Here is a 14,859-nt window from a genome sequence, read left to right on the forward strand (position 1 = left end):
TCCCCACAGATTTTTTCAAAAACCAAAAATGGTACTCAAAAAACCATTTGTTTGTTCGACAATGACAATTTGAAATTGGCTTTGAGGAATCTTAGCAGCTGAAAAACCTGCTTGGGAAAACTGATCCTTCCCAGAAGTAGCAGAACCGGCAGCAAGCTGCTCGGGAGTCCAGGAGGAGCCCGAGACAGGACGGCCATCTTGACAATGCAAAAGGAACGTTGGTGTCTTTAAAAAGTGCATGAGGAGCAAGGGGTGGACCTTCATCACATAAAACAGAGGCAGCTAAGGGGCTGTGTACAGGTTTACAGAGACAGGACATGGCAAAATACAGGCCCAGTCCCCTGCCTTCCTCTGATAGGAAGAGTGTTTCACTCACTCCTTGAAAAAGTAGCCTATGAAGTTAATTGATCTCAAAAAAAAAAAAAAAGACTAAAGAGATGTCACCAAAGCCCTTGTCCTCCAACAGCATAGCTGGCCCCACTGACCTAAAGACACCCTTCCAGCTGGGAGGCAAGGGAATAAGGCTGCTGAGGTTCTTGGGGACCCAGGGTTTATGAATGCCAGCAACTACTGCCCATGGGCCCAGTGAATAGAGGGTGGCTCTAACTGCCCTGGGGAGAACCCGGAGCTGGGTTCACAGCTGCTTACCCAGTGATGAACAATATCTTTGCCTGCCACACACCAAGGGCAGATCAGGATTCTCCCAGGAACTGGTCCGAGAGGTTACATGAGATTCTACCTCCATCCCCCTATTTTCTCATTCTCTCTGAAGATGAGAAGCTTGGCAGCCATGTTGAGTTCTTGACATTGACTGGCAGGGAGCTCCTCCAATCCTTTGGTTTGCTCAGAGACTGACATTCACCCACTGTTGTCTGTGGTTACTGCTTGCAGCTAACAGCCCCGCCTCACAGTTCAGCCCCTCTCCCCAAGGTTTCTCCTTGCCCAGGATAGTCATAATTCACACACACACACACACACACACACACACACACACACACACACACCTGGGTACTTGCTGCATCAACCCAGCCCTGAGAGACATCTCCTCCTAATCTTAAAAATGAAGAATCTGAGTCCTTCCTGCTTAGATGTGGAGGAGGCACATGATCCAAGCCTGCTGACTCCCGATCCGGGGCTCTGCCTGTGTGCGCATGCTTCCTCACAAGCCTGGCTGCTTTTAGTCGACGCATATTTATGGAACGCTTACCGAGTGTGAGCCCCTGTTCTAAGCTTCAGGAAAATAAGAGTGAATTAAACAGCCATGGTCACTGACCTCAGAGAGCCTATGATATTAAAAGTGAAACAAATGAAGTGAACAGGTTAATTCCTTGTGGCACACTGCCTGGGGGCAGCACCATTGCAGACGTGTACGATCTTGGAGAACTATCCAGAGAAAGAGAACTTGCAGGAGTTAGGTGGAAATCGGCCAGGTGAAAGATTCTAAGGTGAGAGAGAGAATGTGACACTTGGTGGAACTGAAAGTGATTCCAGACCACTTGGAAAGGTGGAGGGGGGCAGGGTGGTGAGAGAAGAGCTGGGGAGGGCAGCAGGAGCCAGAGCACAAAGATGAAGAGTCTACTTCACCCCGTCAAGGAATGTGGACTATGTCCTGAGGAGTCTGAAGCAGGAAGGAACAGGACCAGGCATTTGCACTTGAGGATCACAGGCTCAGGTGTGGGGACTAGTGTGCAGGAGGGGAGGTGAATCCAGCGGGAGGATGGAGCTGTGGTCGAAGAAATCTGGGAGCCAGATGACCACTCTCTGCTTTAAGGCAAATGAAGCAAGAAGAAGCCAAGTGGAGTGCTCTGGGCAGGTGTTGAGGATGCAGAATGTCTCAGACTCCAAGACTCAGCAAAGGGGCTCATGGGAGACAGGGCAAAGGAAGGCATGCAGGTCACCAGCATGAGCTGTGTTTGAGGAGGAACGGGGAGGTGGGCAGAGGAGGAGACCACTTCTTCTGGGATACAGTGAATTTAGTCGTCTGCAGGGCACCCAACGGACAAGGTCTGCATGGCTCCAGAACTAAGGTAGGGCTGAGATGGAAAATCGGGAGGTAACAACGGAGAGCAAAGACACTGGCCTGGATGGGGTGCCTGCGGAGAGCCAGAAAAGCAAGAAGGGGGCTTCAACCAAATCCTGAGGATTACCATGTTCAAGAACAGGCGGGAAAGTCTGCCAAAAAAAGAGAGAGAAGGAGAGGACAGGAGGACCAACACCAGTGACAGTGCTTCCCCAGTGTCACAGGATGTCTCCAGGCACAGGACAGAAGCACTGAGGGGATGTCACAGGAAGCCAGCCTTGTGAAGAGCGGCCAGGGCACTGCGTGACCAGATCTCCCTTCCCAGACCCGCCCGTGCCCAGCCCCTTTCTGTGCCAGTGAATGCGATATCCTGCCGGCTCTGTACTGTACCACACTCAGTGACGCTGTCCCCGCCCCAGAGTCACCATGCAGCTAGCAGCACCCTGAAAGGACTGCTTTGCCACCAGTTGTAAGGAAGCCTGAGGTGAGGCTCCTGAGTGTCCTGGCTGAGGCATGGAGCCTTCTCCTGCCCCTTCCCCAGAAGCCCTTCCGGATTCAGGCCACACCTCATCAGGGAGCTCCGCTTAGGGTCCTGTGCCCCTGGAAAGTCGGCCACTCACTTCTCTGCCCCCTGAACCAGCTCATCCTTGGGGATGGGCCTCTTTTAAAAGGTCAGGAGTCAGGAACCCCCCCCCCCGGCAATGTCCAGGTGGGCAGGACTTCACCCAGGAGCAGTGGTGGGGAGCAGGGAATGACTGGAGACTTGGGCTGGCTGGGGAGGTGGGGAGACGCGGGCAGGCTGGGCAGAGTGTGGCCCCAACTCTGGGTTCCCACTGCTTTCTCAGCCTCCCGCCTTCCTCCTCAACTCTCCCTCCTCTCCCTCTGATTGGGCCCCTCAGAGTTTGTCTTGTCCAGGATTATGTGGGCGGGGGTGGCCTGGAGTGGTGACAACTGGCAAAGTGAAGGGAGAATGGTCCCAAGAAGACAGGGCCACCCTCAGACCCCAGCTCTCCAGTGGAAAAGCCCCTCCACCCCAGGCCACAGGGCTTCCCTGGGCCACTGCACAGTGGAGATGGCCCTTTCTCCCTTGTATAGACTCACACTGGCTCCTCCAGCATTGTGCAATGATCAGATCCCACTAAATCCTAGATACTGAGGATGGACACAGCCATGATCAGTCCCAGTCCCTCCCTTAGCAGAACTCACAGTAGGAAGCCAGTCCTCATCTCTGTGCCGTGGACAAATTACCCTTTCCCAGTAGCAGAGACCCATGTGAGCCCACAGAGCCCAGAACAGCAAGCAGCAGCACTTCCTGCTGCCGGTGTGTTGGACCCAGCCAGCTCTGACTCGACTGAACTTCCCTCTGGAAGGGGACAAGGCCCTAACTGAGGAGAAGACCTCCATAACCTCCACTGAGCCTGAACTGAACGGCCTCAGTAAGGCAGCCGGGAGGGGTCCCTAGAAACCCAGCACTAAGAGAAAATGCAGCCCCCTTCCCTGGACACTTCCTTCCTGCAGCCCAGCCCAAGCAGATAGATCTGGAAAGATGGTGATGACGTCATTTGCACTGCTTCCCCCGCTCTGCACAGAGCAGAGGGCCTTCGCTCATGTGTTCCCTGCTGGGATGCCTCTCCCACTGCCTCTGACAGGGTCCTACACAGCTCCATGTTTATGGATGAGACAATGATGAGGAGAGCTGGGATTCAGTGGGATCCAGAAAGATCTGGGAGGGTGGGAAGAGGATGGGGAGCCAGAGATGATGGAAATAAAATTGCACAAGGTATGTGAGGGCTCGTCCTACTCTTCTATTTTGTTTATATTTGGAAATTTTCAGATTAAAAAGTTTTCTGAAAACTCCTAGGTAGCCGCAAAACCCCGGTTAATCCCACCTTGTGCACAAAGCTCTCCTACTTCCTGCCCCCACTCAGGGAAAGGCCCTTTCCTAATCCAACTCTAATGGCATCACTGTGGTTACCCAAGATAGTACAGCGATTTACTCTTACCACATAATGTGGATGTTGTTTCATAGGTTTTCAGTTACCTCCTTAACTTCAGGGCAGAAAGGAAAGGAAGGGAAGGCAACCAACATTTCATCAGGTCCACTCTGTGTAGAGAATGAACTACCTGCTTCTCCTAGAGGCCAGGTCCTTCCTTAGCACACCACTGGGTTTGTTGTAAGTAGCTCATGAATTGATGCTAGAAAATATAGAGGCCTCCTTGATTCAACACCAGCACGACCATCTCGTGAACTAGTATGCATTCATCAAAAATCAGAGTTTCTAATGCCGTAGGGAAGGACTTAAAATGCTAAGTGAAACAAAATAAATCAGGGCACAAAATCCTATGTATAGTATGAGCTCACTTTATAGAAACTTTCTAGGGGAAAAAAAATAGATGTGTATGTCTATGAAAATGTGCTTATCTCTGTGTAGGGAACTATTTGAATTTTTTTTCTTCAATCATATTTTCAAACTCTGATTCAATAATCATACATAGCAGGAGTGAGAAAACTTTTATCTGAAAAGGGCCAGTGAGTAACTATTTTCAGTTTTATAGGCCATGCGGTCCCTGTCCCAGCTACTCAGCTCAGCTGTGGTGGCACAAAAGCAGCCGTGGACAGTATAGAAATGAGTAGGTGTGGCTGTGCTCCAAGAAAACCTTATTTACAGAGCCAGGCATCAGGCTAGATTTGTCTCATGAACAGTTATAGTTTGCTGATCTATGATTTATTACTTTATAATCAGGAAAAAAACTATTTAAGTATGTATTTTTTTGGCTCTAAGATCTTGGTACCATGATTGATAGATCACAGCACAGAAACCTTACTGCATGCTTTATTCTGGTACCCTTGCAGCATAAAACAAAAGAAAATCAAAACCATAAATTAAAGAAGATGAGAATGAAAATTCTAGGCTGGAAAGACTAAAACTTCGTGGTATCTATAATAATACAAACTTTATCTCTATTTTTAAGCCTAATATATTTCACTTTCTTTAGATTTTTCCTTTATGTCTTTTAATAAAGTTTTATAATAGTCTACAGATGTCTCAGAAATCTATTCTTTTTCAAACATAATGTAGGATGAACAGAAAAAGTAAATTTTTCTCTTTTTCTCCCCCTCTAGGTTTTCTGAAGCAAAGGCCTTGGGAGAAAGTATAAATGAAGCAAGAAGTAAGATTGGTAAGCAGATGATATTGTGCGAGCCTCTTTGACAGATGGTGGCAGTCAGACCATCGTGTGCCTCCGAGTAGCCACGACATCTAGTTTAGGAGAGGCCCTGCCAAGGAAGCCGCTTTCAGGGGCTCTTCCTGGGGGGTCTGCTGTCCCTCCACCACCCATCAGGAACGCACTTCCTTTTATCTGAACTTGAACTCCTCATCCTCATGCAGGCCTGAGTTCTAGCACACCAATGAGAAAGTCCCGCCTTTCCCTGCTGTTCTGACAGTGGCTCAACTTGTCATTACTGTATGATGATAGCGATGCTATTTCTTATTTCCAAGTGCTCTGCACACCTTTACACCTGCCAAACCTCAGGCTTAGCCTTTGGGGCCCAGGTATGCATTTTTCATAAAGCCGTGGGAGGAAGAGAAGCAAAAATAAACCCGTGTGTCTGCCTGGGACACAAGCAGCCGAGCAGGGCTCCCCCACTTAGGAGAGCATGTCTGGAAAGGAGTCGTTAAGGCAAGTGGCAAACTTGATGCCTGAGGGCCTCAAATCCTGTTCAAAGTGAGAGGAAGAGGTTTCCCGTATCCTAAGCTACAAGACTCGACAGACTTGAGGCATTTTCCAGACTTGAGGCAGCTTCACAGAGGAAATCTCTCTGCCTTCACCTCTGCTCAGGAAAGCAGGAGTTACCTGTGTGCAGCTGACCCCCCAGTTCCCACCCCACCCCATCTTCCTCTCTCCACAGGGGCAGGACAGAAGCTACTGTAAGTGTCCCCTCGACTTGCCCTGCAGAATGTAGGAAATCATGATAGCCTCAGCTGATCTAAGTCTGGGAACAGAGCCCCGTGTTTCCCTCTGTGATAAAGGCAGAACGGTGCGGCTGCCGGGCCCCGAGTCACAGAGAATCTTTGCATCTCAGGGGTTGTTAACCTAAAGTTCAGAATTATGGATGGTGACACATGCCCCTGGATTTTCACGAACCTGAAGCTGAAATTTAGCACTGCCTTCAGTGATGATTGTAGACAGCAGACCCCAACAGAAAAGGCAGCACCTGCCATCAGTAGAAATCACAGTAATTTCATTTCACAATGAGGCAGTCTTTGTAAAACATCTTTTCTGCTCATCGGTACTTCAAAATTGCAGTAGTCACTAGACTTACCATTAGATCTTGTTATTTAATCCATTTAGATGAAAGTACATAGGTATTTCTATATCAGAAAGTTTCAAAATTTTGTAAATTATTTCATTATAATTGGTTTCTCCTATAAGAGTATGTATTTTATTCACCTAAAATCATTATTCAGAGAAAGAGTCAATACCTTCTTCAGACTATTAGAATATTTCTGGCACACACACACACACACACACACACACACACACACACACACACAAATTGCAAACCTGTTTCTTGACCTGATTCCCCAACTCCCTAAAACTGCATGTAAAAAACTGAGGCTTCAAGATACGTGTGTTTTTTCTGGAGATAATATCTAGAGCTTATCCAGCTCCCAAAGAGGTCAGTGACCCAAACCTATAAGGAAAATGATACTAAGCTATTGCACCCTCTGCTTCAGGCAGGAAAGCAGAGGCCCTGGGGAGGGGCAGCCCAGTCCTGGAAAGCAGGGTAGGGGCGTTCTAGCTGACATGGCTGCCTGGAAGGGAGAGGAGGCAGGGAGGAAAAGGGAAGCAGATTTCGGTGGATCCAGGCCCATCTGTCAACATGGTGTGACCCCAAGTTCTCTATAATTTCGGTGTAGAAATATGTGTTGATGGATCTAGTTTGCCATATTATCAAAGTTAGGCAGGTCAGAGGGTGCCCTACTTCTATGCAAGTTGTGCTCAGAAAATAACAAATAGAGCTCACACCAGTATTAAGACTCAAGCTTCCATTGCTAACAGAGAATTGGCTGGTCCAGAGGTGTTAGTAAAACCAATGGCACTCCCACTTCATCTTATGCAAATTGCAAACTAAGCCCCACCTCCTGGCCACCGCCTTTCAAATTGGGTTCTTAATCCAAGAAATCCCAGGAGGGTTGCAGTACTTGACCACAAGGAGAAGCCACCATCATAGTGTCACAGACATCAGGTCAAGATTAAGGGAGTATGGGTGAAATGGGTACACATATTTAAAATTTCCAAGACAAACTTGAAGGAAAATGTTTTTTAGGAAATTTATTATGTGATTGCAGTTTTCCTAGGGAAAAAAATAAGTCAAGTGGAGTCTGCCATCCCCAAGGAGTGCCTTAGTGAATCCAAGAGGCAGAATCACAGCACAGATGTACCATGACATGGGATGGTGACTCAGCACCGCTCCCAACTGGGCCACATCCTGCCTCTGGGCCCCGAGGCGGGCTTGGAATGCCAGGAAGTGCATTTGTAATTGGCGCACGGACAGGGAACCAAATCTGTGCTGTGTTCTATGGATTGGCCAACCCATGTGTTTAGAGATTCAGAGGCCACTGTCTCCACGGCAACTTGCTTTTTCTGATATTGTGACCTAGAATTGCCTCTTGAGTTTCATTCTCAAAAACCCCTAAAGGCTTCCGATTCAGTAGTGACCACATAACATCCCACTTTTACAAGGGTCAGTCCATATTACGCCTTTCCTTTTTAGAAGCCAACCCAACTAGGTAGGTAAACTGTTACCATCAATCCTGAGATGGAAACAAGTTGAAATAGAAATGGAAGAAATAACCAATTTAGATTCTCCCTGAAAAATAACAGGGTCTCTGTTTGTATAGGAGAGCCATTGTCCTTGTCTTTACCTGTCCCATTTAGAAGGGCATTCTGCCGCTCTTCATCACACCATCCATGCTGTGAGCGCGTTCATACACACTCTACCTCCCATCGCTGCATGTTCCAAAATGCAGTGAGGCCAACCATGGGCCAAGAAGCCACCTGTGTAGAGGCGGTGGCATCGGGCTGGCATTTTCTGACTGCAGGATCCTGGCACTCGCCTTTCCAGTGTCCCACCACTGGCTGCATTGTCTTTGGCATCAAAGGACAATGAACAGGCTGATCCTTGGTGTGAGGCCCACTCCTAAAGCAGGCCAGGGCCAGGTGCTTTGGAGGCGGGTGAAAGAGTTTGACTGACACCCCTGGCACCTCTTCCTCCCCCCAGGCCCTCCTAGATGAGAATGACCACTGCAGAAGGCCGCCCAGGAGGCTTTCACTAGTGAGCTGCTCAGTAATCCATTCAAAAATCGTAGGCAGTGTACTAGAAGAAGCTGTTAGTGAAAGGTGAGATAAAAAAACAAACACTTGAACACACTCGCAAAATGTTCTGGCAATTTTCTTTACTTCCTAATTCAAAGAAGGACTCCAACCCACAATTTGAACAATACTCGTTTAAATGTTTCCAGCGTACATTTGGGATTCAGGAAATCATTTCTCAGATTTATCAGCAGGATAAAAAGGACTATGTTCCTCTTTTTCAGTTCTCTGCCTGTTCTGCATTCAGTTTTTGCTGGAGGTTTACTGCTTCTGGTATCTTTTCCTAGAAAAAAAAGATAATCTCCATTTCACTTTGCTAGATTATGATGACCTGACCCTTTTGTTTCTATTGTTGCCAGCTTCAAATAACAAGGACAGCAAGGACAATAGCAGCCTCCACCATTTATGGAGCCCTTACTCCATGGCAGGCTGAGAACTTGACCTACATTATCTCATTTAATCCTCACAGGGAAGACATGACCTTTAAGGTGGGTACTAGTTGCACATTCCAAATCCAAAAATTCAAAATCAAAAATGCTCTGAAATGTGAAATTGTTTGAGAGCCACATGGTGGATTTTGAATCTTCAGACTTGGGATGCTCAACCAGTAAAGTCTATGGAAATATTCCAAACCTGAAAATGCATTATCATACGTCATAGATTCTAACACACATAATTTTTACACTCTTTATACCTGTGATATGAGAATACGCTTAGTCATCCCATTTGGTTATTTTTTTCACATTAGAAAACATCTGTAATAGGTCTTAAGGTAGATGTAGTCTCAGAATCTATGAAATAATGGTATTTTCATTATTTTACAGAATTTTCAGAAAATGGAGTTCAGTGAAATTAGAATTAAAATCCACTTCTGTCCAAACCCAAAACTTTTAAGCCCCATATGCTATCTCCACAAGTTCCAGTTTACCTAACATTTATGTTTTTTGCTAAGTTTAAATTTTCCCTAAGCTATTACTCAGTTTTCCTGAATCTTTGGCCTTTATCATCATACATAATATGCCCAGCAAGAGGCTCAACCTAGACCCTGGTTCAGGGGCTACAGGCGTAATCCAAGAAAATTAATAAGACTCTTTGTGACATGATATAGGAGGAGGCCCAGGTTGTGGGAGCAGATGGGCCTGCTCTTGTTCACACCTGCCCGGAGGAAGGAACTCCTAGTTTTTCTAGTTTGCATTAAGGTTGCTGTGGACATGCAGCATCTCTGGTAGGATTCAGTATCCATATGGGTTTCAGATATCGCTTTTTTATCATTTGGAGAACAGCAGTGAAGGTGTGTCTTCAGGTTCCTTACGGTTCCAACTGGATGGGTTCACAGATGCTTCAGAAAATGCAAAAGAATTCAAAGTGTGAACTTAGATGAGGTTTAGTAAAATTAGATGTAACCAAGTATTTATGCTTAAGTACCGTAACCGGCACAAATAAAGTCTAGAGAAAGCCTGATTAAGGGTAGGCATAGATGTCATCAGAGACCAGGAGATAAAAGTGTATTACTATAAAGTAAAAAAAATAAATAAATAATAATAATAATATCTCAAAAGTAAGAAATGCGCAAGCCAAACTTCTCCCTTCTGTGCCCAGCAATTCCAGGTCCACACTGCATTGCGTTTCCTAGGTAACTCCTGCTCTCCACAAGAAGAGAGATGATTCGGTGGAAAGCAGCTAAAGTGATGATTAAGATGTTACAAGTAGATTTTTGCTTCATTAAGTGATTCACCACCGATTTATTTTAAATATAAACCCAGTTTGTGTATTAGAGTATTTAGTTTGATGTTTAAATTACATTTATTAAAAATTTTCAATTAATTTGCATCCAGTTTGCATAGGCCAGGATGTTTGCCTATAAGCATAAAAAGTAATTTATTGCCTCATGTAACTGAGAAGTCTAAGGAGTAAAACTGGCTTTGAATACGTTCTCTCTCCTTCTCCTCTCCTTTTCTCTCTCCATATCTTAGTTCTGCTTAACTAAGCTGTCTGATGGCCTCTCCCCATTAAGTAGCAAGGTACCCCTGGAGGCTCCAGTGTACATGGTCTGTAGAATAGTTCTAAGAAATGATCTTTCCCAACAACATTGGCCAAAGTCTCTGCAGGGAGGAACCATCTACCTGGCTTCTGTTGTGGGCCCTCTCTGAACATCCTCCCTGCCTCTGGGTGCTCGGAGCATTCTGATTGACTGGCCTAGGTCGCGTGCCGCTCCTCTGGTGAGCGCCTAGCCCATCGGCACTATTACAGACACTGAGCAGGGTTACTAAGGAATGAAAGAGGCATCCTTCTTCAAAGGAAGAAATGCTGGGCATACAAAAATCATGTTCACTATAAATGTTACAGAAATCGGTGGCCTGGAACAAGAGACATCTGTAAAAGAATGGATAATTCCTATTAGGAAAGGTAACAGACTTATTTGTCCAGGAAAAAAAAAAAACAAGAAGACTATGAATAGGAAAAATTTAAAACTTGTTTTAAGTGCAGGTGCTTCTGCTATAATGTATACAAATACGTAACAGTAAATACCACCATTTTGTACAACTATAATGTACCAATAAAAAATATGGAAAAAGAAAAAGAGCAGAGATTGTAGAAAAATTAAGATTGGAGGAAGAACTCTCAAAATCCATGTTATCTCTAACTAGAATTCTATCAATGACCATTCAGTAACAATAATGACATAGTAGGCATGTTAGGTTCCTGATACATAAGGAAATACCATATAAAACATCAAATATTTTTTCCAAAATAAGAATATCATGATAGAAGAGGATATAAGGAAGGTTGAGGATGCTAAATTATGGAGATATGAACAGCCACACAAAGCTGGGAAGAATGGCATAATCAGCATTTATATATATATTTTAAAGTTGTTGATGGATCTTTATTTTATTTACTTTTATGTGATGCTGAGAATCAAACCCAGTGCCTTATACATGCTAGGCAAGCGCTTTACCACTGAGCCACAACCCCATCCTCTGTAATAGCGTTTCTAAGAGCAAACACATGGCTACCCTGGACCACAGAAGGGAATGTGGGGACGGGGGAAGGTGCTTAGGTCTGTGCTTCTCCTCAGCTTCCTGCACTCAGCTGCTTTTATCTGGTGTTGCAAAACTTTAGCTTATTAGGGAAAAAAATCCTACATGAACAAATGAGAATGGAAATTATATAACGTAATTTCCCTGTTAGCCAATTGCAGGTGAGCTAATTATTGCTAAGAAATATAGGTGCAAGAGAGCTTACTTTTATTATTTAATGTTATACAGAAGTACCAATAAATTATAATTCAGTATTCAAGAGACTCAAGAAAGAAGAAACAATTTTCAGTTACATTGAAATATATTTGATTGTGTGAAAGAACATTTTGTCAAGAAGGTAATTAAATGGATAGAGATCCTGGGAATCTTGAAAAGCAGAATAGGAAAATATCTTTCTATGATGACTCTGGGTATCTAGAGAAAAAAAGAGCAAAGATGACTTCTTAAGATCCCTTCTGTAACAATTCCGGTGTCACTGAAATTGCAGAATGTTCCAAGACATGCAGTTATCTGAGTGACGGCTCATAACTGGTATGACTGATGTCCTCATGAAATTGATTGTTTTGCTGTCATAGTTTGGAAATCAAACAAAAACATGATTTGATACAAGCTGGAGGCTGTAGAGTGCATTCACTGACAAGCAGTAACACTAATAATCATTGTGTACAGAGGAGGAAGCAATGATTTGGTTGGAATGGCAGCAAATCAAGATGGATGGCTGCCTCCTGGGAGTCCTGACAGAGTAGTCTTACCTTAGTGAGTAAACCAGGGCCCAGGACCTGGCCTCAGCTCAGTGGGCTCAGGAAGACTGACCTGTGCCAATCATACACGACAAGCCTAAAAAGCAATTCATTAATTTACCAGGGTGAATATTTTTTTGTAGACAGGAACTCTTAATCATCTCCATCTAAGGCACCTCCTCCCAAAGAACAAACTAGATCAGTTATTGAAAGACTGATAAATGGACATCTCCAACCACAAAGATAATCAAAACAAAGACAAGGAGGCAGTATTGAGAGAGAGGTTCTCATAGTGGTGAAGACTCACAGGCTGTCCATTGCCCACAGGAACCAGTATGTCTATGTCAGTTCTAGTTCTGGGTTCAGCCCCTGTCCTCTATGGACCGTGTGCATTCACCATTACAACCTGCCTCATCTACTATCCAGACTGACCAGTCACCTTCTATATATAATGCCCTTTCTCCAGATAAGATTAAATATGTGGTATTTGTTTTCTTACTAAAATATAATTATATCCCATCCCTACTGAGATAGGGATTTTGGATAAAGGGGGAGATATACTGAGTCTCACAGGAAATGCCCATGAGCCACTAAGATGCACAAATCTCTCAAAATCAATTGCATCTCCTGAGCGGCATGCCCTTGACCCGTGCCCTTGAATATGCTCTTGTAAAATTAGAGCAGTGTTCAAATGTAGGAAAGACTGGAGGAAAATTACACAACTCTGCCCTGGCACCAGCCCTCTATAAATACTAACACCCTACACCAACAGATTGCCGTCTCTCCCTCTGGAGATGGCCCGCATCCCCTTTCAAAGTATATTCCTTGCTTTAGCCCCATTCTCCCTGAATATGTATCTACTTTCCTAAATGAAGCTCTGTCTATGCCATCAACTGGCACATGCTGAAATTCTTTTCCAACACCCCTCTGGTGCTGAGTCAAGTCTTCTCTGAGAACTCCTGGGACCCTTCTTTGGAGATGTGTCTTCTCCCATGACACCACCTCTGAATGATGAACCCCCAAGTCACATTGCACAGTGTTTTGTATCACAAAAAAACAATAATTTTTAGTTTGGCCCTTGATTTTCAGAAATAGAAACCCAGTTGAGCTTAGATTTAGGATGCTTGTATAGTGATGCTGAAAAATCTCATCAGGACACTATATTAAAAGCTAGCCCCTTCAAACTGAATGGGAGCCAGAGCTAGGACCTGGGAGTCATCAGGAACCACAGTGCCCCAGAGCGTGTGTCTTCATGCCCCCTTGGAGCCTCTCACTACCGTGTTTGTCTGTCCTCACAACCTGCCAGTCCTGCTGACCATAGCTGCTGCCTTCTCATGACTGGTCTCCCTTGGCCCCAACTGTACCTGAAAGTATCCTTTATCTTTCAGTCCCCAAGGCAAATAAGCTAATTATTTGCTTGGTTTTTTAACTAAAGTATAAAAAAGAGAAACCTACTGACCCAATTGATGTTTTCTAGTCCTTCAGGATAGAAGCTACTGGCAGGCTTAAGAATGTTCTGTCTTGGGTCAGAAACCACCCCCTAGTCCAGGCACTATGGCCAGAGAGGAAAAATGGTATCATATGTCAGAAAGTAGCCCACCGAGGCAAAAAAGTGTGTGACAAGAGGTTTCTCTTTTTTCAAAAAAAGAATGGGTAGTCCAGGCACAATGCTGGATATCTGGCACCCTCTTGGGTGACACTAATTCCTTAATTTCCACATTCTCAAAGAAGCACCTTACTGGAGTATAGGAATGAATGATTTATGTATGTTTGTCTTGTATCCTGCTACTTTGCTGAATTTGTGTATCAGCTCTAGAAGACATCTAAATATAGAATCATACAATCAGCAAACAAAGATAATTTGACTTCTTTTCCTATTCATGTCCCTTTAACTTCCTTCTCTTATCTGATTGCTCCAACAAGAGTTTCAAGAACTATGTTAAATAGGAGTGGTGACTGGACATCCTTGTCTTGTTCCTGATTTTAGAGGGAATGTTTTCAGTTTTTCTTCCTTCAGTATGACACTGGTCTTGAGTTTGTCATATATAGTTTTTAAAATGTTGAAGTAAGTTCCTTCTATTCTAGTCATACTTTTAATATAAATGGGTGGTGGAATATTTATGTAGTGAATTTCATTTATTGATTTGCAAATATTGAACCAACCTGGCATCCCTCAGATGAGACCCACTTGATCATGGTGTACTATCTTTTGAATGTGTTTTTTTTAATACAGTTTGCCAATATTTCATTAAGAATTTTTGCATCTACATTCACCAGGGATGTGGGTCTGCCGTTTTCTTTCTTAATGTATCTTTGGATTTGGTAACAAGGTAGTACTGGCTTCATAGGATGAATTTGACAGTGTTCTCTCCCTTTTTATTTCCTAGAATAATTTGAAGAGGGTTGGCATTAGTTCTTCTTTAAAGGTCTGGTAGAATTCAGCCAAGCATTTGTTTGGTCCTGGGCTTTTCTTTGTTAGAAGACTTTTTATCACTGCTTCCATCTCATTGCTGGATTTTGGCCTGTTTAAGTTTTTTATATCCTCATGGTTTCCTCTGGGTAGATCGATCACTTCCCTGTATGCCAACAATGAATCTGCTGAGAAGGAAATCAGGAAACCTATCCCATTCACAGTGACTGCAAAAAAAAAAAAAAAGAAAAACCTTGGGAATAGATCTAA

At 44.3% G+C, this 14,859-nt stretch overlaps 1 protein-coding gene across 10 annotated transcripts in view; it reads left to right on the top strand.

Moving 5' to 3' along the window:
- Nucleotides 1-14,859, top strand: part of Kif6 (kinesin family member 6) — a 390,004-nt gene that overhangs the window by 298,336 nt on the left and 76,809 nt on the right. For all 10 annotated transcript variants that reach the window (XR_013425183.1, XR_013425184.1, XR_013425185.1 and 7 more), the window contains one exon: nt 5,145-5,200. Coding sequence is in view for 6 of the 10 variants with exons in the window: in XM_040282597.2 (XP_040138531.2) it covers nt 5,145-5,200 (56 nt within the window). In the remaining 4 variants the exon portion in view is untranslated. The remainder of the gene's footprint in view (nt 1-5,144; nt 5,201-14,859) is intronic.

The sequence above is a fragment of the Ictidomys tridecemlineatus genome, chromosome 8 (assembly GCF_052094955.1).
Source record: "Ictidomys tridecemlineatus isolate mIctTri1 chromosome 8, mIctTri1.hap1, whole genome shotgun sequence".
NCBI lineage: Eukaryota > Metazoa > Chordata > Mammalia > Rodentia > Sciuridae > Ictidomys > Ictidomys tridecemlineatus.